This window comes from Nerophis ophidion, linkage group LG24 (assembly GCF_033978795.1).
Source record: "Nerophis ophidion isolate RoL-2023_Sa linkage group LG24, RoL_Noph_v1.0, whole genome shotgun sequence".
In the NCBI taxonomy this organism is placed as follows: domain Eukaryota; kingdom Metazoa; phylum Chordata; class Actinopteri; order Syngnathiformes; family Syngnathidae; genus Nerophis; species Nerophis ophidion.
Window position 1 is genome coordinate 895,581 of NC_084634.1, and position 19,742 is coordinate 915,322.

A 19,742-nucleotide genomic window follows, 5' to 3' on the forward strand; every position below is an offset into this window, starting at 1 on the left:
CCTAAACCAGTGGGGTCGGGACATGTGGAGTCAGACCTGGTTTGAGTAAAGACTGACAGAGATGTGAGAGCTAAACCAGTGTGGTCGGGACATGTGGAGTCAGACCTGGTTTGAGTAAAGACTGACAGAGATGTGAGAGCTAAACCAGTGTGGTCGGGACATGTGGAGTCAGACCTGGTTTGAGTAAAGACTGACAGAGATGTGAGACCTAACCAGTGTGGTCGGGACATGTGGAGTCAGACCTGGTTTGAGTAAAGACTGACAGAGATGTGAGACTAAACAGTGTGGTCAGGACATGTGGAGTCAGACCTGGTTTGAGTAAAGACTGACAGGAGATGTGATACCTAAACCAGTGTGGTCGGGACATGTGGAGTCAGACCTGGTTTGAGTAAAGACTGACAGAGATGTGAGACCTAAACCAGTGTGGTCGGGACATGTGGAGTCAGACCTGTTTGAGTAAAGACTGACAGAGATGTGAGACCTAAACCAGTGTGGTCGGGACATGTGGAGTCAGACCTGGTTTGAGTAAAGACTGACAGAGATGTGAGACCTAAACCAGTCTGGTCGGGACATGTGGAGTCAGACCTGGTTTGAGTAAAGACTGACAGAGATGTGAGAGCTAAACCAGTGTGGTCGGGACATGTGGAGTCAGACCTGGTTTGAGTAAAGACTGACAGAGATGTGAGACCTAAACCAGTGTGGTCGGGACATGTGGAGTCAGACCTGGTTTGAGTAAAGACTGACAGAGATGTGAGACCTAAACCAGTGTGGTCGGGACATGTGGAGTCAGACCTGGTTTGAGTAAAGACTGACAGAGATGCGAGACCTAAACCAGTGTGGTCGGGACATGTGGAGTCAGACCTGGTTTGAGTAAAGACTGACAGAGATGTGAGAACTAAACCAGTGTGGTCGGGACATGTGGAGTCAGACCTGGTTTGAGTAAAGACTGACAGAGATGTGAGACCTAAACCAGTGTGGTCGGGACATGTGGAGTCAGACCTGGTTTGAGTAAAGACTGACAGAGATGTGAGACCTAAACCAGTGTGGTCGGGACATGTGGAGTCAGACCTGGTTTGAGTAAAGACTGACAGAGATGTGAGAGCTAAACCAGTGTGGTCGGGACATGTGGAGTCAGACCTGGTTTGAGTAAAGACTGACAGAGATGTGAGAGCTAAACCAGTGTGGTCGGGACATGTGGAGTCAGACCTGGTTTGAGTAAAGACTGACAGAGATGTGAGACCTAAACCAGTGTGGTCGGGACATGTGGAGTCAGACCTGGTTTGAGTAAAGACTGACAGAGATGTGAGACCTAAACCAGTGTGGTCAGGACATGTGGAGTCAGACCTGGTTTGAGTAAAGACTGACAGAGATGTGAGACCTAAACCAGTGTGGTCGGACATGTGGAGTCAGACCTGGTTTGAGTAAAGACTGACAGAGATGTGAGACCTAAACCAGTGTGGTCGGGACATGTGGAGTCAGACCTGGTTTGAGTAAAGACTGACAGAGATGTGAGACCTAAACCAGTGTGGTCGGGACATGTGGAGTCAGACCTGGTTTGAGTAAGACTGACAGAGATGTGAGACCTAAACCAGTCTGGTCGGGACATGTGGAGTCAGACCTGGTTTGAGTAAAGACTGACAGAGATGTGAGAGCTAAACCAGTGTGGTCGGGACATGTGGAGTCAGGACCTGGTTTGAGTAAAGACTGACAGAGATGTGAGACCTAAACCAGTGTGGTCGGGACATGTGGAGTCAGACCTGGTTTGAGTAAAGACTGACAGAGATGTGAGACCTAACCAGTGTGGTCGGGACATGTGGAGTCAGACCTGGTTTGAGTAAAGACTGACAGAGATGCGAGACCTAAACCAGTGTGGTCGGGACATGTGGAGTCAGACCTGGTTTGAGTAAAGACTGACAGAGATGTGAGAACTAAACCAGTGTGGTCGGGACATGTGGAGTCAGACCTGGTTTGAGTAAGACTGACAGAGATGTGAGACCTAAACAGTGTGGTCGGGACATGTGGAGTCAGACCTGGTTTGAGTAAAGACTGACAGAGATGTGAGACCTAAACCAGTGTGGTCGGGACATGTGGAGTCAGACCTGGTTTGAGTAAAGACTGACAGAGATGCGAGACCTAAACCAGTGTGGTCGGGACATGTGGAGTCAGACCTGGTTTGAGTAAAGACTGACAGAGATGTGAGAGCTAAACCAGTGTGGTCGGGACATGTGGAGTCAGACCTTCTGTCCATGTGTGGTTGCAGAGATAACTGCTCCTACGCTGTGGATCAAACAGTTGGTCAACAAGGAGAACAAACAGAACAGTTCCACCTCCAGGAAGCAAGGTAAGACCCGGAAGAACCATCACTGAATACTTCTTTGTTGCCCTTTTCTTTGGAGAGCTTCCAAAAGTACTTTATATTACCAAAAGTATTTGTCCACCTGCCTCGACTCACATATGAAGTTGAAGCTCCATCCCATTCCTAACCCATAGGGCTCAATAGGACCTTTTGCTGCTATTGCAGCTTCTACTCTTCTGGGAAGGCTGTCCACAAGGTCGCCGAGTGTCTTTATAGCAATTCTTTACCATTTTTCCAAAAGCGCATGTTGGTGGAGAAGGCCTGGCTCTCAGTCTCCCTTCTAATTCATCTATACGGTTCATGTCAGGACTCTGTGCAGGCCAGTCAAGTTCACCCACACCAGACTCTGTCATAGATAGATAGATGGATAGATAGATAGATAGATAGATAGCTAGATAGTACTTTATTGATTCCTTCAGGAGAGTTCCCTCGAGAAAATGTAAATTCCAGCAGCAGTGTACCGAATTGAGATCAAATTTAAAAAGTAAATAATGGGGTCATAAATGGGAATAAAATAGAAAATATAACAATAAGAATTAAAATAAAAAGCAATGATAAGAATGAAAATATAAGAGTAAAATTAAAGCTGCAAGCAGCGATGGACGAGACCGCATTGGCTGCTGCTTATGTGACCCAAGCCCGGATAAGCGGTAGAAGATGGATGGATAGTAGCTACTATTAGCAAACAGATAGACTTCTAATATCTCAACATGGACACACTCTCTCGTCGCAACTCGGCCATGATGGTCGGCACCTAGAAGTTTACAATTAGTTGTAAAATGTTGGATGCTAGTTTTTACGATATGCAGGCAAACGACAACACCTGGCAGCCATCTTGGTATCGACCATCACAGCCCCTCCTTCACATATGTTGGTGCGTGCGCACCAGCAGCAGACGGTACGGGAAAAAAAGAAGAAGAAAAAGACGTCTCCCTCACTGTGTCTGCGCACGGCGGCCATCTTTGAAATGGTTTTCAGCGCAGCGGTTCTTTGAAGGCCGATCAAATCAAAACTGTAGCAATAATTAAAACTCTTTCATCAACTTTTAATCTGAAGGGTTCAATCTCTCTCCTGTGGTAGTTTGAAGCCGACACGACAAACGCGCTCGGAGGAGATAATGTTTGAAAAAAGGTGACCGGTTTTTACAAAACTTTAGTTTTGAAGGGGGAATTGCCAACTTCCTGTTGATTTTTGCTGGGGGTTGTCAATATATGAAATGTAGGTCTAAGTGAGACCTACATAGAGGTTTTTGTTTCATGTCTCTACGACATTCCTACTGGACGTTACATGCAGTTTTGTCTGTGTTTTCTTCCTAGGAGCTGTTTTATTCCTGTGTCAAATTTGGGGAGTTTTGAAGCATGTTAAGGGGGTGAAATTACAGCTCGAAGCTGAGGAAAAATAATAAAGAAAGAATAAAAGGCTCGAAATTCGATAGGGTCCTCTGTCCCTAAATAAGAATTTCCCAAAAGAAAGCAGACATTAGTGAGCATTAGAGAGATTAGATAGTACTTTATTTATTGATTTAGTACTAACCCATGTTAGTAGTCTTGGAGTCTAGGCAGCAATGTTGCAGTGATTAGTGCACAGCTGCTGGGGAGGAAGAGGAGGAAGAGGAGGGTAAGTCTCAGGGAAGGCGGCCATGAGGGCGGAGCATAAACACAACCACAAAAAAGAGGAGAGCTCAGAACTGAAGTGTAAAAACTCCCTTGGCTCAGCGCCTGCAAGACAAAAAGCAGGGACTTTTGTTCTCAGAGACTTCACTTCTCTACTTCTGTCCTGCTACTCTCTGTTCATGTCTTCCACTTCCAGTCATCCACTTGTGAACAAGTGAAAGGTGTTTCATGCTCACACCAGCATGTTTCTAGTCATCCATTTGTGAACAAGTGAAAGGTGTTTCATGCTCACACCAGCATGTTTCTAGTCATCCATTTGTGAACAAGTGAAAGGTGTTTCATGCTCACACCAGCATGTTTCTAGTCATCCTTTTGTGAACAAGTGAAAGGTGTTTCATGCTCACACCAGCATGTTTCTAGTCATCCATTTGTGAATAAGTGAAAGGTGTTTCATGCTCACACCAGCATGTTTCTAGTCATCCATTTGTGAACAAGTGAAAGGTGTTTCATGCTCACACCAGCATGTTTCTAGTCATCCATTTGTGAACAAGTGAAAGATGTTTCATGCTCACACCAGCATGTTTCTAGTCATCCATTTGTGAACAAGTGAAAGGTGTTTCATGCTCACACCAGCATGTTTCTAGTCATCCATTTGTGAACCAGTGAAAGGTGTTTCATGCTCACACCAGCATGTTTCTAGTCATCCATTTGTGAACAAGTGAAAGGTGTTTCATGCTCACACCAGCATGTTTCTAGTCATCCATTTGTGAACAAGTGAAAGGTGTTTCATGCTCACACCAGCATGTTTCTAGTCATCCCTTTGTGAACAAGTGAAAGGTGTTTCATGCTCACACCAGCATGTTTCTAGTCATCCATTTGTGAACAAGTGAAAGGTGTTTCATGCTCACACCAGCATGTTTCTAGTCATCCATTTGTGAACAAGTGAAAGGTGTTTCATGCTCACACCAGCATGTTTCTAGTCATCCATTTGTGAACAAGTGAAAGGTGTTTCATGCTCACACCAGCATGTTTCTAGTCATCCATTTGTGAACAAGTGAAAGGTGTTTCATGCTCACACCAGCATGTTTCTAGTCATCCATTTGTGAACAAGTGAAAGGTGTTTCATGCTCACACCAGCATGTTTCTAGTCATCCATTTGTGAACAAGTGAAAGGTGTTTCATGCTCACACCCGCATGTTTCTAGTCATCCATTTGTGAACAAGTGAAAGGTGTTTCATGCTCACACCAGCATGTTTCTAGTCATCCATTTGTGAACAAGTGAAAGGTGTTTCATGCTCACACCAGCATGTTTCTAGTCATCCATTTGTGAACAAGTGAAAGGTGTTTCATGCTCACACCAGCATGTTTCTAGTCATCCATTTGTGAACCAGTGAAAGGTGTTTCATGCTCACACCAGCATGTTTCTAGTCATCCATTTGTGAACAAGTGAAAGGTGTTTCATGCTCACACCAGCATGTTTCTAGTCATCCATTTGTGAACAAGTGAAAGGTGTTTCATGCTCACACCAGCATGTTTCTAGTCATCCATTTGTGAACAAGTGAAAGGTGTTTCATGCTCACACCAGCATGTTTCTAGTCATCCATTTGTGAACCAGTGAAAGGTGTTTCATGCTCACACCAGCATGTTTCTAGTCATCCATTTGTGAACAAGTGAAAGGTGTTTCATGCTCACACCAGCATGTTTCTAGTCATCCATTTGTGAACAAGTGAAAGGTGTTTCATGCTCACACCAGCATGTTTCTAGTCATCCATTTGTGAACCAGTGAAAGGTGTTTCATGCTCACACCAGCATGTTTCTAGTCATCCATTTGTGAACAAGTGAAAGGTGTTTCATGCTCACACCAGCATGTTTCTAGTCATCCATTTGTGAACCAGTGAAAGGTGTTTCATGCTCACACCAGCATGTTTCTAGTCATCCATTTGTGAACCAGTGAAAGGTGTTTCATGCTCACACCAGCATGTTTCTAGTCATCCATTTGTGAACCAGTGAAAGGTGTTTCATGCTCACACCAGCATGTTTCTAGTCATCCATTTGTGAACAAGTGAAAGGTGTTTCATGCTCACACCAGCATGTTTCTAGTCATCCATTTGTGAACAAGTGAAAGGTGTTTCATGCTCACACCAGCATGTTTCTAGTCATCCATTTGTGAACAAGTGAAAGGTGTTTCATGCTCACACCAGCATGTTTCTAGTCATCCATTTGTGAACCAGTGAAAGGTGTTTCATGCTCACACCAGCATGTTTCTAGTCATCCATTTGTGAACCAGTGAAAGGTGTTTCATGCTCACACCAGCATGTTTCTAGTCATCCATTTGTGAACAAGTGAAAGGTGTTTCATGCTCACACCAGCATGTTTCTAGTCATCCATTTGTGAACAAGTGAAAGGTGTTTCATGCTCACACCAGCATGTTTCTAGTCATCCATTTGTGAACAAGTGAAAGGTGTTTCATGCTCACACCAGCATGTTTCTAGTCATCCATTTGTGAACAAGTGAAAGGTGTTTCATGCTCACACCAGCATGTTTCTAGTCATCCATTTGTGAACAAGTGAAAGGTGTTTCATTCTCACACCAGCATGTTTCTAGTCATCCACTTGTGAACAAGTGAAAGGTGTTTCATGCTCACACCAGCATGTTTCTAGTCATCCATTTGTGAACAAGTGAAAGGTGTTTCATGCTCACACCAGCATGTTTCTAGTCATCCACTTGTGAACAAGTGAAAGGTGTTTCATGCTCACACCAGCATGTTTCTAGTCATCCATTTGTGAACAAGTGAAAGGTGTTTCATGCTCACACCAGCATGTTTCTAGTCATCCACTTGTGAACAAGTGAAAGGTGTTTCATGCTCACACCAGCATGTTTCTAGTCATCCATTTGTGAACAAGTGAAAGGTGTTTCATGCTCACACCAGCATGTTTCTAGTCATCCACTTGTGAACAAGTGAAAGGTGTTTCATGCTCACACCAGCATGTTTCTAGTCATCCACTTGTGAACAAGTGAAAGGTGTTTCATTCTCACACCAGCATGTTTCTAGTCATCCATTTGTGAACAAGTGAAAGGTGTTTCATGCTCACACCAGCATGTTTCTAGTCATCCATTTGTGAACAAGTGAAAGGTGTTTCATGCTCACACCAGCATGTTTCTAGTCATCCATTTGTGAACAAGTGAAAGGTGTTTCATGCTCACACCAGCATGTTTCTAGTCATCCATTTGTGAACAAGTGAAAGGTGTTTCATGCTCACACCAGCATGTTTCTAGTCATCCATTTGTGAACCAGTGAAAGGTGTTTCATGCTCACACCAGCATGTTTCTAGTCATCCATTTGTGAACAAGTGAAAGGTGTTTCATTCTCACACCAGCATGTTTCTAGTCATCCACTTGTGAACAAGTGAAAGGTGTTTCATGCTCACACCAGCATGTTTCTAGTCATCCATTTGTGAACAAGTGAAAGGTGTTTCATGCTCACACCAGCATGTTTCTAGTCATCCATTTGTGAACAAGTGAAAGGTGTTTCATGCTCACACCAGCATGTTTCTAGTCATCCATTTGTGAACCAGTGAAAGGTGTTTCATGCTCACACCAGCATGTTTCTAGTCATCCATTTGTGAACAAGTGAAAGGTGTTTCATTCTCACACCAGCATGTTTCTAGTCATCCACTTGTGAACAAGTGAAAGGTGTTTCATGCTCACACCAGCATGTTTCTAGTCATCCATTTGTGAACAAGTGAAAGGTGTTTCATGCTCACACCAGCATGTTTCTAGTCATCCACTTGTGAACAAGTGAAAGGTGTTTCATGCTCACACCAGCATGTTTCTAGTCATCCATTTGTGAACAAGTGAAAGGTGTTTCATGCTCACACCAGCATGTTTCTAGTCATCCACTTGTGAACAAGTGAAAGGTGTTTCATGCTCACACCAGCATGTTTCTAGTCATCCATTTGTGAACAAGTGAAAGGTGTTTCATGCTCACACCAGCATGTTTCTAGTCATCCACTTGTGAACAAGTGAAAGGTGTTTCATGCTCACACCAGCATGTTTCTTGCATGAAGACAAGAATGTAAGTTGATGACTTGCAGTGATGAGAACTAACTTCCTTCCTTTCTGGCTTGTTTGAGACTCTTATTTTGTTAGTGCAGGCAATCTGAAGCAGCGCTTTTATTGTGAAGGCAGGAACTGTGCGGTCGATCTTTAGACTTTTGACAAAAGTCTGTTGAAATAAAAAGACTTTCTGGCCTTCCTGTCGGTTGTTTTTTCTTAATAATGAAGTGGCAGCAGCCAGCCTCATCACACATGACACTCGGGTGTTGTCAATGTCAACCAAGTCACCAAAGTGGGGGCCAATTAGTGTAAACATGGAGAGAAGGTGTCTGGGGGCCAATTAGTGTAAACATGGAGAGAAGGTGTCCTGGGGGCCAATTAGTGTAAACATGGAGAGAAGGTGTCTGGGGGCCAATTAGTGTAAACATGGAGAGAAGGTGTCTGGGGGCCAATTAGTGTAAACATGGAGAGAAGGTGTCTGGGGGCCAATTAGTGTAAACATGGAGAGAAGGTGTCTGGGGGCCAATTAGTGTAAACATGGAGAGAAGGTGTCTGGGGGCCAATTAGTGTAAACATGGAGAGAAGGTGTCCTGGGGGCCAATTAGTGTAAACATGGAGAGAAGGTGTCTGGGGGCCAATTAGTGTAAACATGGAGAGAAGGTGTCCTGGGGGCCAATTAGTGTAAACATGGAGAGAAGGTGTCTGGGGGCCAATTAGTGTAAACATGGAGAGAAGGTGTCTGGGGGCCAATTAGTGTAAACATGGAGAGAAGGTGTCTGGGGGCCAATTAGTGTAAACATGGAGAGAAGGTGTCCGGGGGCCAATTAGTGTAAACATGGAGAGAAGGTGTCTGGGGGCCAATTAGTGTAAACATGGAGAGAAGGTGTCTGGGGGCCAATTAGTGTAAACATGGAGAGAAGGTGTCCTGGGGGCCAATTAGTGTAAACATGGAGAGAAGGTGTCTGGGGGCCAATTAGTGTAAACATGGAGAGAAGGTGTCTGGGGGCCAATTAGTGTAAACATGGAGAGAAGGTGTCTGGGGGCCAATTAGTGTAAACATGGAGAGAAGGTGTCTGGGGGCCAATTAGTGTAAACATGGCGAGAAGGTGTCTGGGGGCCAATTAGTGTAAACATGGAGAGAAGGTGTCCTGGGGGCCAATTAGTGTAAACATGGAGAGAAGGTGTCTGGGGGCCAATTAGTGTAAACATGGAGAGAAGGTGTCCTGGGGGCCAATTAGTGTAAACATGGAGAGAAGGTGTCTGGGGGCCAATTAGTGTAAACATGGAGAGAAGGTGTCTGGGGGCCAATTAGTGTAAACATGGAGAGAAGGTGTCTGGGGGCCAATTAGTGTAAACATGGAGAGAAGGTGTCCGGGGGCCAATTAGTGTAAACATGGAGAGAAGGTGTCTGGGGGCCAATTAGTGTAAACATGGAGAGAAGGTGTCTGGGGGCCAATTAGTGTAAACATGGAGAGAAGGTGTCTGGGGGCCAATTAGTGTAAACATGGAGAGAAGGTGTCTGGGGGCCAATTAGTGTAAACATGGAGAGAAGGGGTCATGGGGGCCAAACATGGAGAAAAGGTGTCCTGGGGGCCGATTGAAGGTTTGATGACAGGTGATTTGTCCTGGTTCCAGAGAAAGTCCCGTCATGTGACCAGGAGAGACAGATCGCCCTGGACGAGGCCCGGCAGAACCCTCGCGAGGCCACCTTCATCCCGGACTGCGGGCCCCGGGGCCTCTACCAGGCGGTGCAGTGCCACCAGTCCACAGGGTACTGCTGGTGTGTGCAGGTGGAGACGGGCAGACCAATACCCAGGACCTCCACCAGGTGACTGCTCACCAGGCCACCCGCGCCGGCCGATACTGAAATGTCCACACCGCTGATACCAGATCTCTATGCGCTAATTGTGATTGTAAACACTATTTGTTGTTTATACACTAAAGTCCAAGTGTGCAGGGGCCACTTTGACTTATATTTACACTAAAGTCCAAGTGTGCAGGGGCCACTTTCACTTATATTTACACTAAAGTCCAAGTGTGCAGGGGCCACTTTGACTTATATTTACACTAAAGTCCAAGTGTGCAGGGGCCACTTTGACTTATATTTACACTAAAGTCCAAGTGCGCAGGGGCCACTTTGACTTATATTTACACTAAAGTCCAAGTGCGCAGGGGCCACTTTGACTTATATTTACACTAAAGTCCAAGTGTGCAGGGGCCACTTTGACTTATATTTACACTAAAGTCCAAGTGTGCAGGGGCCACTTTGACTTATATTTACACTAAAGTCCAAGTGTGCAGGGGCCACTTTGACTTATATTTACACTAAAGTCCAAGTGTGCAGGGGCCACTTTGACTTATATTTACACTAAAGTCCAAGTGCGCAGGGGCCACTTTGACTTATATTTACACTAAAGTCCAAGTGCGCAGGGGCCACTTTGACTTATATTTACACTAAAGTCCAAGTGCGCAGGGGCCACTTTGACTTATATTTACACTAAAGTCCAAGTGTGCAGGGGCCACTTTGACTTATATTTACACTAAAGTCCAAGTGTGCAGGGGCCACTTTGACTTATATTTATGTTTCATTTTATTTTTTATCTTGAGCCATTCTGATATCTAAACTTTTTTCATCAGGGGCCAAATACATACACACATAAAAAAAAAATATATATATATATATATATATATATATTTTATTTTTTATATTTTATTTTATTTTATTATTATTATTATTATTATTATTTATTTTATTTTATTTTTTTTATTTTTAAGAGAAAGCTTTGTGGTACAGGTAAGTAAGTATATAATTAGTTAGCAGTATGTATTGTTGATGTACATGTACATCATCAATACATGTACATGTATTGATGATGTACATGATCAATCAATCAATCAATCAATGTTTACTTATATAGCCCTAAATCACTAGTGTCTCAAAGGGCTGCACAAACCACTACGACATCCTCGGTAGGCCCACATAAGGGCAAAGAAAACTCACACCCAGTGGGACGTCGGTGACAATGATGACTATGAGAACCTTGGAGAGGACGAAAGCAATGGATGTTGAGCGGGTCTAACATGATACTGTGAAAGTTCAATCCACAATGGATCCAACTCAGCAGCGAGAGTCCCGTTCACAGCGGAGCCAGCAGGAAACCATCCCAAGCGGAGGCGGATCAGCAGCGCAGAGATGTCCCCAGCCGATACACAGGCAAGCAGTACATGGCCACCGGATCGGACCGGACCCCCTCCACAGGGGAGAGTGGGACATAGAAGAAAAAGAAAAGAAACAGCAGATCAACTGGTCTAAAAAGGGAGTCTATTTAAAGGCTAGAGTATACAAATGAGTTTTAAGGTGAGACTTAAATGCTTCTACTGAGGTGGCATCTCGAACTGTTACCGGGAGGGCATTCCAGAGTACTGGAGCCCGAAATGAAAACGCTCTATAGCCCGCAGACTTTTTTTGGGCTTTGGGAATCACTAATAAGCCGGAATCCTTTGAAGGCAGATTTCTTGCCGGGACATATGGTACAATACAATCTGCAAGATAGGATGGAGCTAGACCGTGTAGTATTTTATACGTAAGTAGTAAAACCTTAAAGTCACATCTTAAGTGCACAGGAAGCCAGTGCAGGTGAGCCAGTATAGGTATATATGTATGTATATATGTATATAAAGGTATATACAGTATAGGTATATATGTATGTATATATGTATATAAAGGTATATACAGTATAGGTATATATGTAAGTATATATGTATATAAAGGTATATACAGTATAGGTATATATGTATGTATATATGTATATAAAGGTATATACAGTATATATGTATGTATATATGTATATAAAGGTATATACAGTATATATGTATGTATATATGTATATAAAGGTATATACAGTATATATGTATGTATATATGTATATAAAGGTATATACAGTATATATGTATGTATATATGTATATAAAGGTATATACAGTATATATGTATGTATATATGTATATAAAGGTATATACAGTACAGGCGTAATGTGATCAAACTTTCTTGTTCTTGTCAAAAGTCTAGCAGCCGCATTTTGTACCAACTGTAATCTTTTAATGCTAGACATGGGGAGACCCCAAAATAATACGTTACAGTAGTCGAGGCGAGACGTAACAAACGCATGGATAATAATCTCAGCGTCTTTAGTGGACAGAATGGAGCGAATTTTAGCGATATTACGGAGATGAAAGAAGGCCGTTTTAGTAACGCTTTTAATGTGTGCCTCAAAGGAGAGAGTTGGGTCGAAGATAATACCCAGATTCTTTACCGTGTCGCCTTGTTTAATTGTTTGGTTGTCAAATGTTAGAGTTGTATTATTAAATAGAGGTCGGTGTCTAGCAGGACCGATAATCAGCATTTCGTTTTTTTTGGCGTTGAGTTGCAAAAAGTTAGCGGACATCCATTGTTTAATTTCATTAAGACACGCCTCCAGCTGACTACAATCCGGCGTGTTGGTCAGCTTTAGGGGCATGTAGAGTTGGGTGTCATCAGCATAACAGTGAAAGCTAATACCGTATTTGCGTATGATGTCACCTAGCGGCAGCATGTAGATGCTGAAGAGTGCAGGGCCAAGGACCGAACCCTGGGGAACTCCACACGTTACCTTAACGTAGTCCGAGGTCACATTGTTATGGGAGACACACTGCATCCTATCAGTAAGATAAGAGTTAAACCAAGACAGGGCTAAGTCTGACATACCAATTCGTGTTTTGATACGTTCTAATAAAATATTATGATCGACGGTATCGAAAGCAGCGCTAAGATCGAGGAGCAGCAACATAGATGACGCATCAGAATCCATCGTTAGCAGTAGATCATTAGTCATTTTTGCGAGGGCTGTCTCAGTCGAGTGATTTGCCCTGAAACCGGATTGAAAGGTTTCACATAGATTGTTAGACGCTAAGTGTTCATTTAACTGCTCCGCAACAATTTTTTCAAGGATTTTTGAAATAAAGGGAAGGTGAGACACCGGTCGGTAGTTTACCATGAGGTCAGGATCGAGGTTAGGTCTTTTAAGAAGAGGATGAATAACCGCTTTTTTGAATGCTAGGGGAACAGTGCCCGAGGAAAGTGATAAGTTTATAATATTTAGCACTGATGGACCTAATAATACAAAGAGCTCCTTGATCAGTTTCCCAGGAAGAGGGTCAAGTAAACATGTTGTCTGTTTTATTCCATTTACACGTTGTAACAATTCCTCTAATGTTATTTCCTCAAAACGAGAGAAACTATTTTGGAGGGCAGTATCCGCCGTATATACCATCGTGTCAGTGTTAATAGAACCCCGTTGTAGCTGGGACGCATTGTCTTTAATCTCCTTTCTAATGACTTCAATTTTCTTACTAAAGAATTGCATAAAGTCATCAGCTGAGTGGGTGGAGCTACTGGAAGGAGTCCCTTGTTGGGTTAGCGATGCTACCGTACTAAACAAAAATTTAGGATCGTTTTTATTACGGTGGATGAGATTTGAGTAATAATTAGCTTTAGCTAAGGTAAGCATGCGTTTATAAGTTATTAAACCATCACTCCATGCTTGATGGTGCACCTCAAGTTTAGTCGTGCGCCATTTGCGTTCCAGCTTTCTGCATAATAATTTCTGAGCTCTAGTTTCTTCTGTAAACCACGGGGTGCGCTTTTTTGGAGCCTTTTTTAACTTTAGCGGTGCTATGTTATCAATGGTTTCGCGCAGGGCGTCGTTAAAGTTGTTAGTGAGGTTATCAATAGAGCCCACATACTTTGGGAATGGTGCCATTACCGAGGGCAGTAGGTCAGCAAGAGTTGTCGTTGTGGCCGTATTAATGTTGCGGCTGCTATAGCAGTTATTATTATTATTAGTTTGACGAACATGCGTCTGAACCTCGAATTTTATAAGGTAATGATCGGACAATACTTTAGTATACGGGAGTATCGTAACTTTGGAAGCGGTGATACCCCTGACAAGCACTAGGTCTATCGTATTACCGTTGCGATGCGTGGGTTCATTTATTATTTGTGTGAGACCACAGCTATCAATTATAGTCTGGAGCGCTACGCACGGTGGGTCCGATGGGGTATTCATATGGATATTAAAGTCCCCCATTATGATTATATTATCGGCGTGTGTCACTAGATCAGCAACGAACTCTGAGAATTCATTGATAAAGTCCGAACAGGGCCCTGGGGGGCGGTAGATAACAGCCAGGTGTAGAGGCAGCGGTGTGACAGACCTCATAGTAAGCACCTCAAACGATTTATATTTATTATTTATGTTAGGACTAAGGTTAAAGTTTTCGTTGTATATTAGTGCGACCCCCCCCACCCCTTTTAAGCGGACGGGCAATATGCGCATGTGTAAAGTTAGGAGGACATGACTCATTTAGCGCAAAAAAGTCGTTTGGTTTAAGCCAGGTTTCACTGAGACCGATGACGTTAAGATTGTTGTCTCTGATGATATCATTAACTAACAACGTTTTGGGAGACAATGATCTTATGTACATACATGTACATCATCAATACATGTACATGTATTGATGATGTCGACGAGGCGACACGTTGAGCGGGTGTGCAGAATGTTGGACATGCTGACCTCGCAGGCTGGGAGACAAGAAACTTACTTTATTGTCATTTTCCACTCAGGACCCGAGTGCCAGGAGGAAAGTAGTCACACACTTTTGGCTTTTATTAGTCTTTCTGCACGCTAGCTCACATTTCTGTCACACTGTAGTAAGACAACACATGTGAGGACAATAAAAGCAGACAGCGGCTTCTTCATTCAAGACATCAGCTTTTCTTTGGACACTCTTCTAGTCCAGCTCTCTTCAGCTCTTGTGGTCCGAGGTCTAACAGGTACCAGACACCAGAATGTGACAGGGTTGTGTTCTGGGGTCTAACAAGTACCAGACCCCAGAATGTGACAGAGTTGTGTTCTGGGGTCTAACAGGTACCAGACGCCAGAATGTGACAGAGTTGTGTTCTGGAGTCTAACAGGTACCAGACGCCAGAATGTGACAGAGTTGTGTTCTGGGGTCTAACAGGTACCAGACGCCAGAATGTGACAGAGTTGTGTTCTGGGGTCTAACAGGTACCAGACGCCAGAATGTGACAGAGTTGTGTTCTGTGGTCTAACAGGTACCAGACGCCAGAATGTGACAGAGTTGTGTTCTGGGGTCTAACAGGTACCAGACGCCAGAATGTGACAGAGTTGTGTTCTGTGGTCTAACAGGTACCAGACCCCAGAATGTGACAGAGTTGTGTTCTGTGGTCTAACAGGTACCAGACGCCAGAATGTGACAGAGTTGTGTTCTGGGGTCTAACAGGTACCAGACGCCAGAATGTGACAGAGTTGTGTTCTGTGGTCTAACAGGTACCAGACGCCAGAATGTGACAGAGTTGTGTTCTGTGGTTTAACAGGTACCAGACGTCAGAATGTGACAGAGTTGTGTTCTGTGGTCTAACAGGTACCAGACCCCAGAATGTGACAGAGTTGTGTTCTGTGGTCTAACAGGTACCAGACGCCAGAATGTGACAGAGTTGTGTTCTGGGGTCTAACAGGTACCAGACCCCAGAATGTGACAGAGTTGTGTTCTGTGGTCTAACAGGTACCAGACGCCAGAATGTGACAGAGTTGTGTTCTGGGGTCTAACAGGTACCAGACGCCAGAATGTGACAGAGTTGTGTTCTGTGGTTTAACAGGTACCAGACCCCAGAATGTGACAGAGTTGTGTTCTGTGGTCTAACAGGTACCAGACGCCAGAATGTGACAGAGTTGTGTTCTGGGGTCTAACAGGTACCAGACGCCAGAATGTGACAGAGTTGTGTTCTGTGGTCTAACAGGTACCAGACGCCAGAATGTGACAGAGTTGTGTTCTGTGGTCTAACAGGTACCAGACGCCAGAATGTGACAGAGTTGTGTTCTGTGGTTTAACAGGTACCAGACGCCAGAATGTGACAGTTGTGTTCTGTGGTCTAACAGGTACCAGACCCCAGAATGTGACAGAGTTGTGTTCTGGGGTCTAACAGGTACCAGACGCCAGAATGTGACAGAGTTGTGTTCTGGGGTCTAACAGGTACCAGACGCCAGAATGTGACAGAGTTGTGTTCTGTGGTCTAACAGGTACCAGATGCCAGAATGTGACAGAGTTGTGTTCTGTGGTTTAACAGGTACCAGACGCCAGAATGTGACAGAGTTGTGTTCTGTGGTCTAACAGGTACCAGACCCCAGAATGTGACAGAGTTGTGTTCTGGGGTCTAACAGGTACCAGACGCCAGAATGTGACAGAGTTGTGTTCTGTGGTCTAACAGGTACCAGACGCCAGAATGTGACAGAGTTGTGTTCTGTGGTTTAACAGGTACCAGACGCCAGAATGTGACAGAGTTGTGTTCTGTGGTCTAACAGGTACCAGACGCCAGAATGTGACAGAGTTGTGTTCTGGGGTCTAACAGGTACCAGACGCCAGAATGTGACAGAGTTGTGTTCTGGGGTCTAACAGGTACCAGACGCCAGAATGTGACAGAGTTGTGTTCTGTGGTTTAACAGGTACCAGACCCCAGAATGTGACAGAGTTGTGTTCTGTGGTCTAACAGGTACCAGACGCCAGAATGTGACAGAGTTGTGTTCTGGGGTCTAACAGGTACCAGACGCCAGAATGTGACAGAGTTGTGTTCTGTGGTCTAACAGGTACCAGACGCCAGAATGTGACAGAGTTGTGTTCTGTGGTCTAACAGGTACCAGACGCCAGAATGTGACAGAGTTGTGTTCTGTGGTCTAACAGGTACCAGACGCCAGAATGTGACAGAGTTGTGTTCTGTGGTTTAACAGGTACCAGACGCCAGAATGTGACAGAGTTGTGTTCTGTGGTCTAACAGGTACCAGACCCCAGAATGTGACAGAGTTGTGTTCTGGGGTCTAACAGGTACCAGACGCCAGAATGTGACAGAGTTGTGTTCTGGGGTCTAACAGGTACCAGACGCCAGAATGTGACAGAGTTGTGTTCTGTGGTCTAACAGGTACCAGACGCCAGAATGTGACAGAGTTGTGTTCTGTGGTTTAACAGGTACCAGACTCCAGAATGTGACAGAGTTGTGTTCTGGGGTCTAACAGGTACCAGACGCCAGAATGTGACAGAGTTGTGTTCTGTGGTCTAACAGGTACCAGACGCCAGAATGTGACAGAGTTGTGTTCTGTGGTCTAACAGGTACCAGACCCCAGAATGTGACAGAGTTGTGTTCTGTGGTCTAACAGGTACCAGACGCCAGAATGTGACAGAGTTGTGTTCTGGGGTCTAACAGGTACCAGACGCCAGAATGTGACAGAGTTGTGTTCTGTGGTCTAACAGGTACCAGACGCCAGAATGTGACAGAGTTGTGTTCTGGGGTCTAACAGGTACCAGACGCCAGAATGTGACAGAGTTGTGTTCTGGGGTCTAACAGGTACCAGACGCCAGAATGTGACAGAGTTGTGTTCTGGGGTCTAACAGGTACCAGACGCCAGAATGTGACAGAGTTGTGTTCTGGGGTCTAACAGGTACCAGACGCCAGAATGTGACAGAGTTGTGTTCTGTGGTCTAACAGGTACCAGACACCAGAATGTGACAGAGTTGTGTTCTGGGGTCTAACAGGTACCAGACGTCAGAATGTGACAGAGTTGTGTTCTGGGGTCTAACAGGTACCAGACACCAGAATGTGACAGAGTTGTGTTCTGGGGTCTAACAGGTACCAGACACCAGAATGTGACAGAGTTGTGTTCTGTGGTCTAACAGGTACCAGACACCAGAATGTGACAGAGTTGTGTTCTGTGGTCTAACAGGTACCAGACACCAGAATGTGACAGAGTTGTGTTCTGGGGTCTAACAGGTACCAGACACCAGAATGTGACAGAGTTGTGTTCTGTGGTCTAACAGGTACCAGACCCCAGAATGTGACAGAGTTGTGTTCTGTGGTCTAACAGGTACCAGACGCCAGAATGTGACAGAGTTGTGTTCTGTGGTCTAACAGGTACCAGACCCCAGAATGTGACAGAGTTGTGTTCTGTGGTCTAACAGGTACCAGACACCAGAATGTGACAGAGTTGTGTTCTGGGGTCTAACAGGTACCAGACACCAGAATGTGACAGAGTTGTGTTCTGTGGTCTAACAGGTACCAGACCCCAGAATGTGACAGAGTTGTGTTCTGTGGTCTAACAGGTACCAGACGCCAGAATGTGACAGAGTTGTGTTCTGTGGTCTAACAGGTACCAGACCCCAGAATGTGACAGAGTTGTGTTCTGTGGTCTAACAGGTACCAGACGCCAGAATGTGACAGAGTTGTGTTCTGTGGTCTAACAGGTACCAGACCCCAGAATGTGACAGAGTTGTGTTCTGGGGTCTAACAGGTACCAGACACCAGAATGTGACAGAGTTGTGTTCTGTGGTCTAACAGGTACCAGACCCCAGAATGTGACAGAGTTGTGTTCTGTGGTCTAACAGGTACCAGACGCCAGAATGTGACAGAGTTGTGTTCTGTGGTCTAACAGGTACCAGACCCCAGAATGTGACAGAGTTGTGTTCTGTGGTCTAACAGGTACCAGACACCAGAATGTGACAGAGTTGTGTTCTGGGGTCTAACAGGTACCAGACACCAGAATGTGACAGAGTTGTGTTCTGTGGTCTAACAGGTACCAGACCCCAGAATGTGACAGAGTTGTGTTCTGTGGTCTAACAGGTACCAGACGCCAGAATGTGACAGAGTTGTGTTCTGTGGTCTAACAGGTACCAGACCCCAGAATGTGACAGAGTTGTGTTCTGTGGTCTAACAGGTACCAGACGCCAGAATGTGACAGAGTTGTGTTCTGTGGTCTAACAGGTACCAGACCCCAGAATGTGACAGAGTTGTGTTCTGTGGTCTAACAGGTACCAGACCCCAGAATGTGACAAAGCACCACGGTCTCACCTCCCAGACTCAGAAGATCTTTTCCAAGGCAGAGACCTGACAGGTTATCTTCACATCTTCTTTGTTTCTATAAGTTACTATAAGTTACTATATGTTACTATAAGTTACTATAAGTTACTATAAGTGACTATAAGCTACTATAAGTTACTATAAGTGACTATAAGTTACTATAAGTTACTATATGTTACTATAAGTTACTATAAGTTACTATAAGTTACTATAAGTGACTATAAGTTACTATAAGTTACTATATGTTACTATAAGTTACTATATGTTACTATAAGTGACTATAAGTTACTATAAGTTACTATATGTTACTATAAGTGACTATAAGTTACTATAAGTTACTATATGTTACTATAAGTTACTATAAGTCACTATAGGTTGCTATAAGAGACTATAAGATGCATAAGTTACTATAAGTTTCGATAAAGTGACTTTAAGTGACTATAATTGACTATAAGTTACTATGGATTGCTATAAGTTACTATAAGGTACTGCAGGGTACTAAAAGTTACTATACGTTGCTATAAGCTATGATAAGTTACTATAAGTTACTATAAATGACTATAAGTTACTATAGGTTACTATCAGTTACTATAAGTTGATATACTGTAAGTGAATAAAAGTTTCTATTAGTTACTTTAAGTTACTATAGGGTACTATAGGTTAGTATAAGTTACCAAAAGCTACTATAAGTGACTATAGGTTATTATTAGTTACTATAAGTTATGATAAGTTACAATAAGTTATTATAAGTTACAATA

The 19,742-nt window shown here is 43.9% G+C and overlaps 1 protein-coding gene across 1 annotated transcript in view; it reads left to right on the forward strand.

Moving 5' to 3' along the window:
- Positions 1 to 19,742, forward strand: part of smoc1 (SPARC related modular calcium binding 1) — a 65,045-nt gene that overhangs the window by 35,184 nt on the left and 10,119 nt on the right. Inside the window, exons 8-10 of the mRNA XM_061885916.1 lie at positions 2,261 to 2,341; positions 9,661 to 9,853; positions 18,936 to 19,018. Of these exons, the coding sequence (XP_061741900.1) occupies positions 2,261 to 2,341; positions 9,661 to 9,853; positions 18,936 to 19,018 (357 nt within the window). The remainder of the gene's footprint in view (positions 1 to 2,260; positions 2,342 to 9,660; positions 9,854 to 18,935; positions 19,019 to 19,742) is intronic.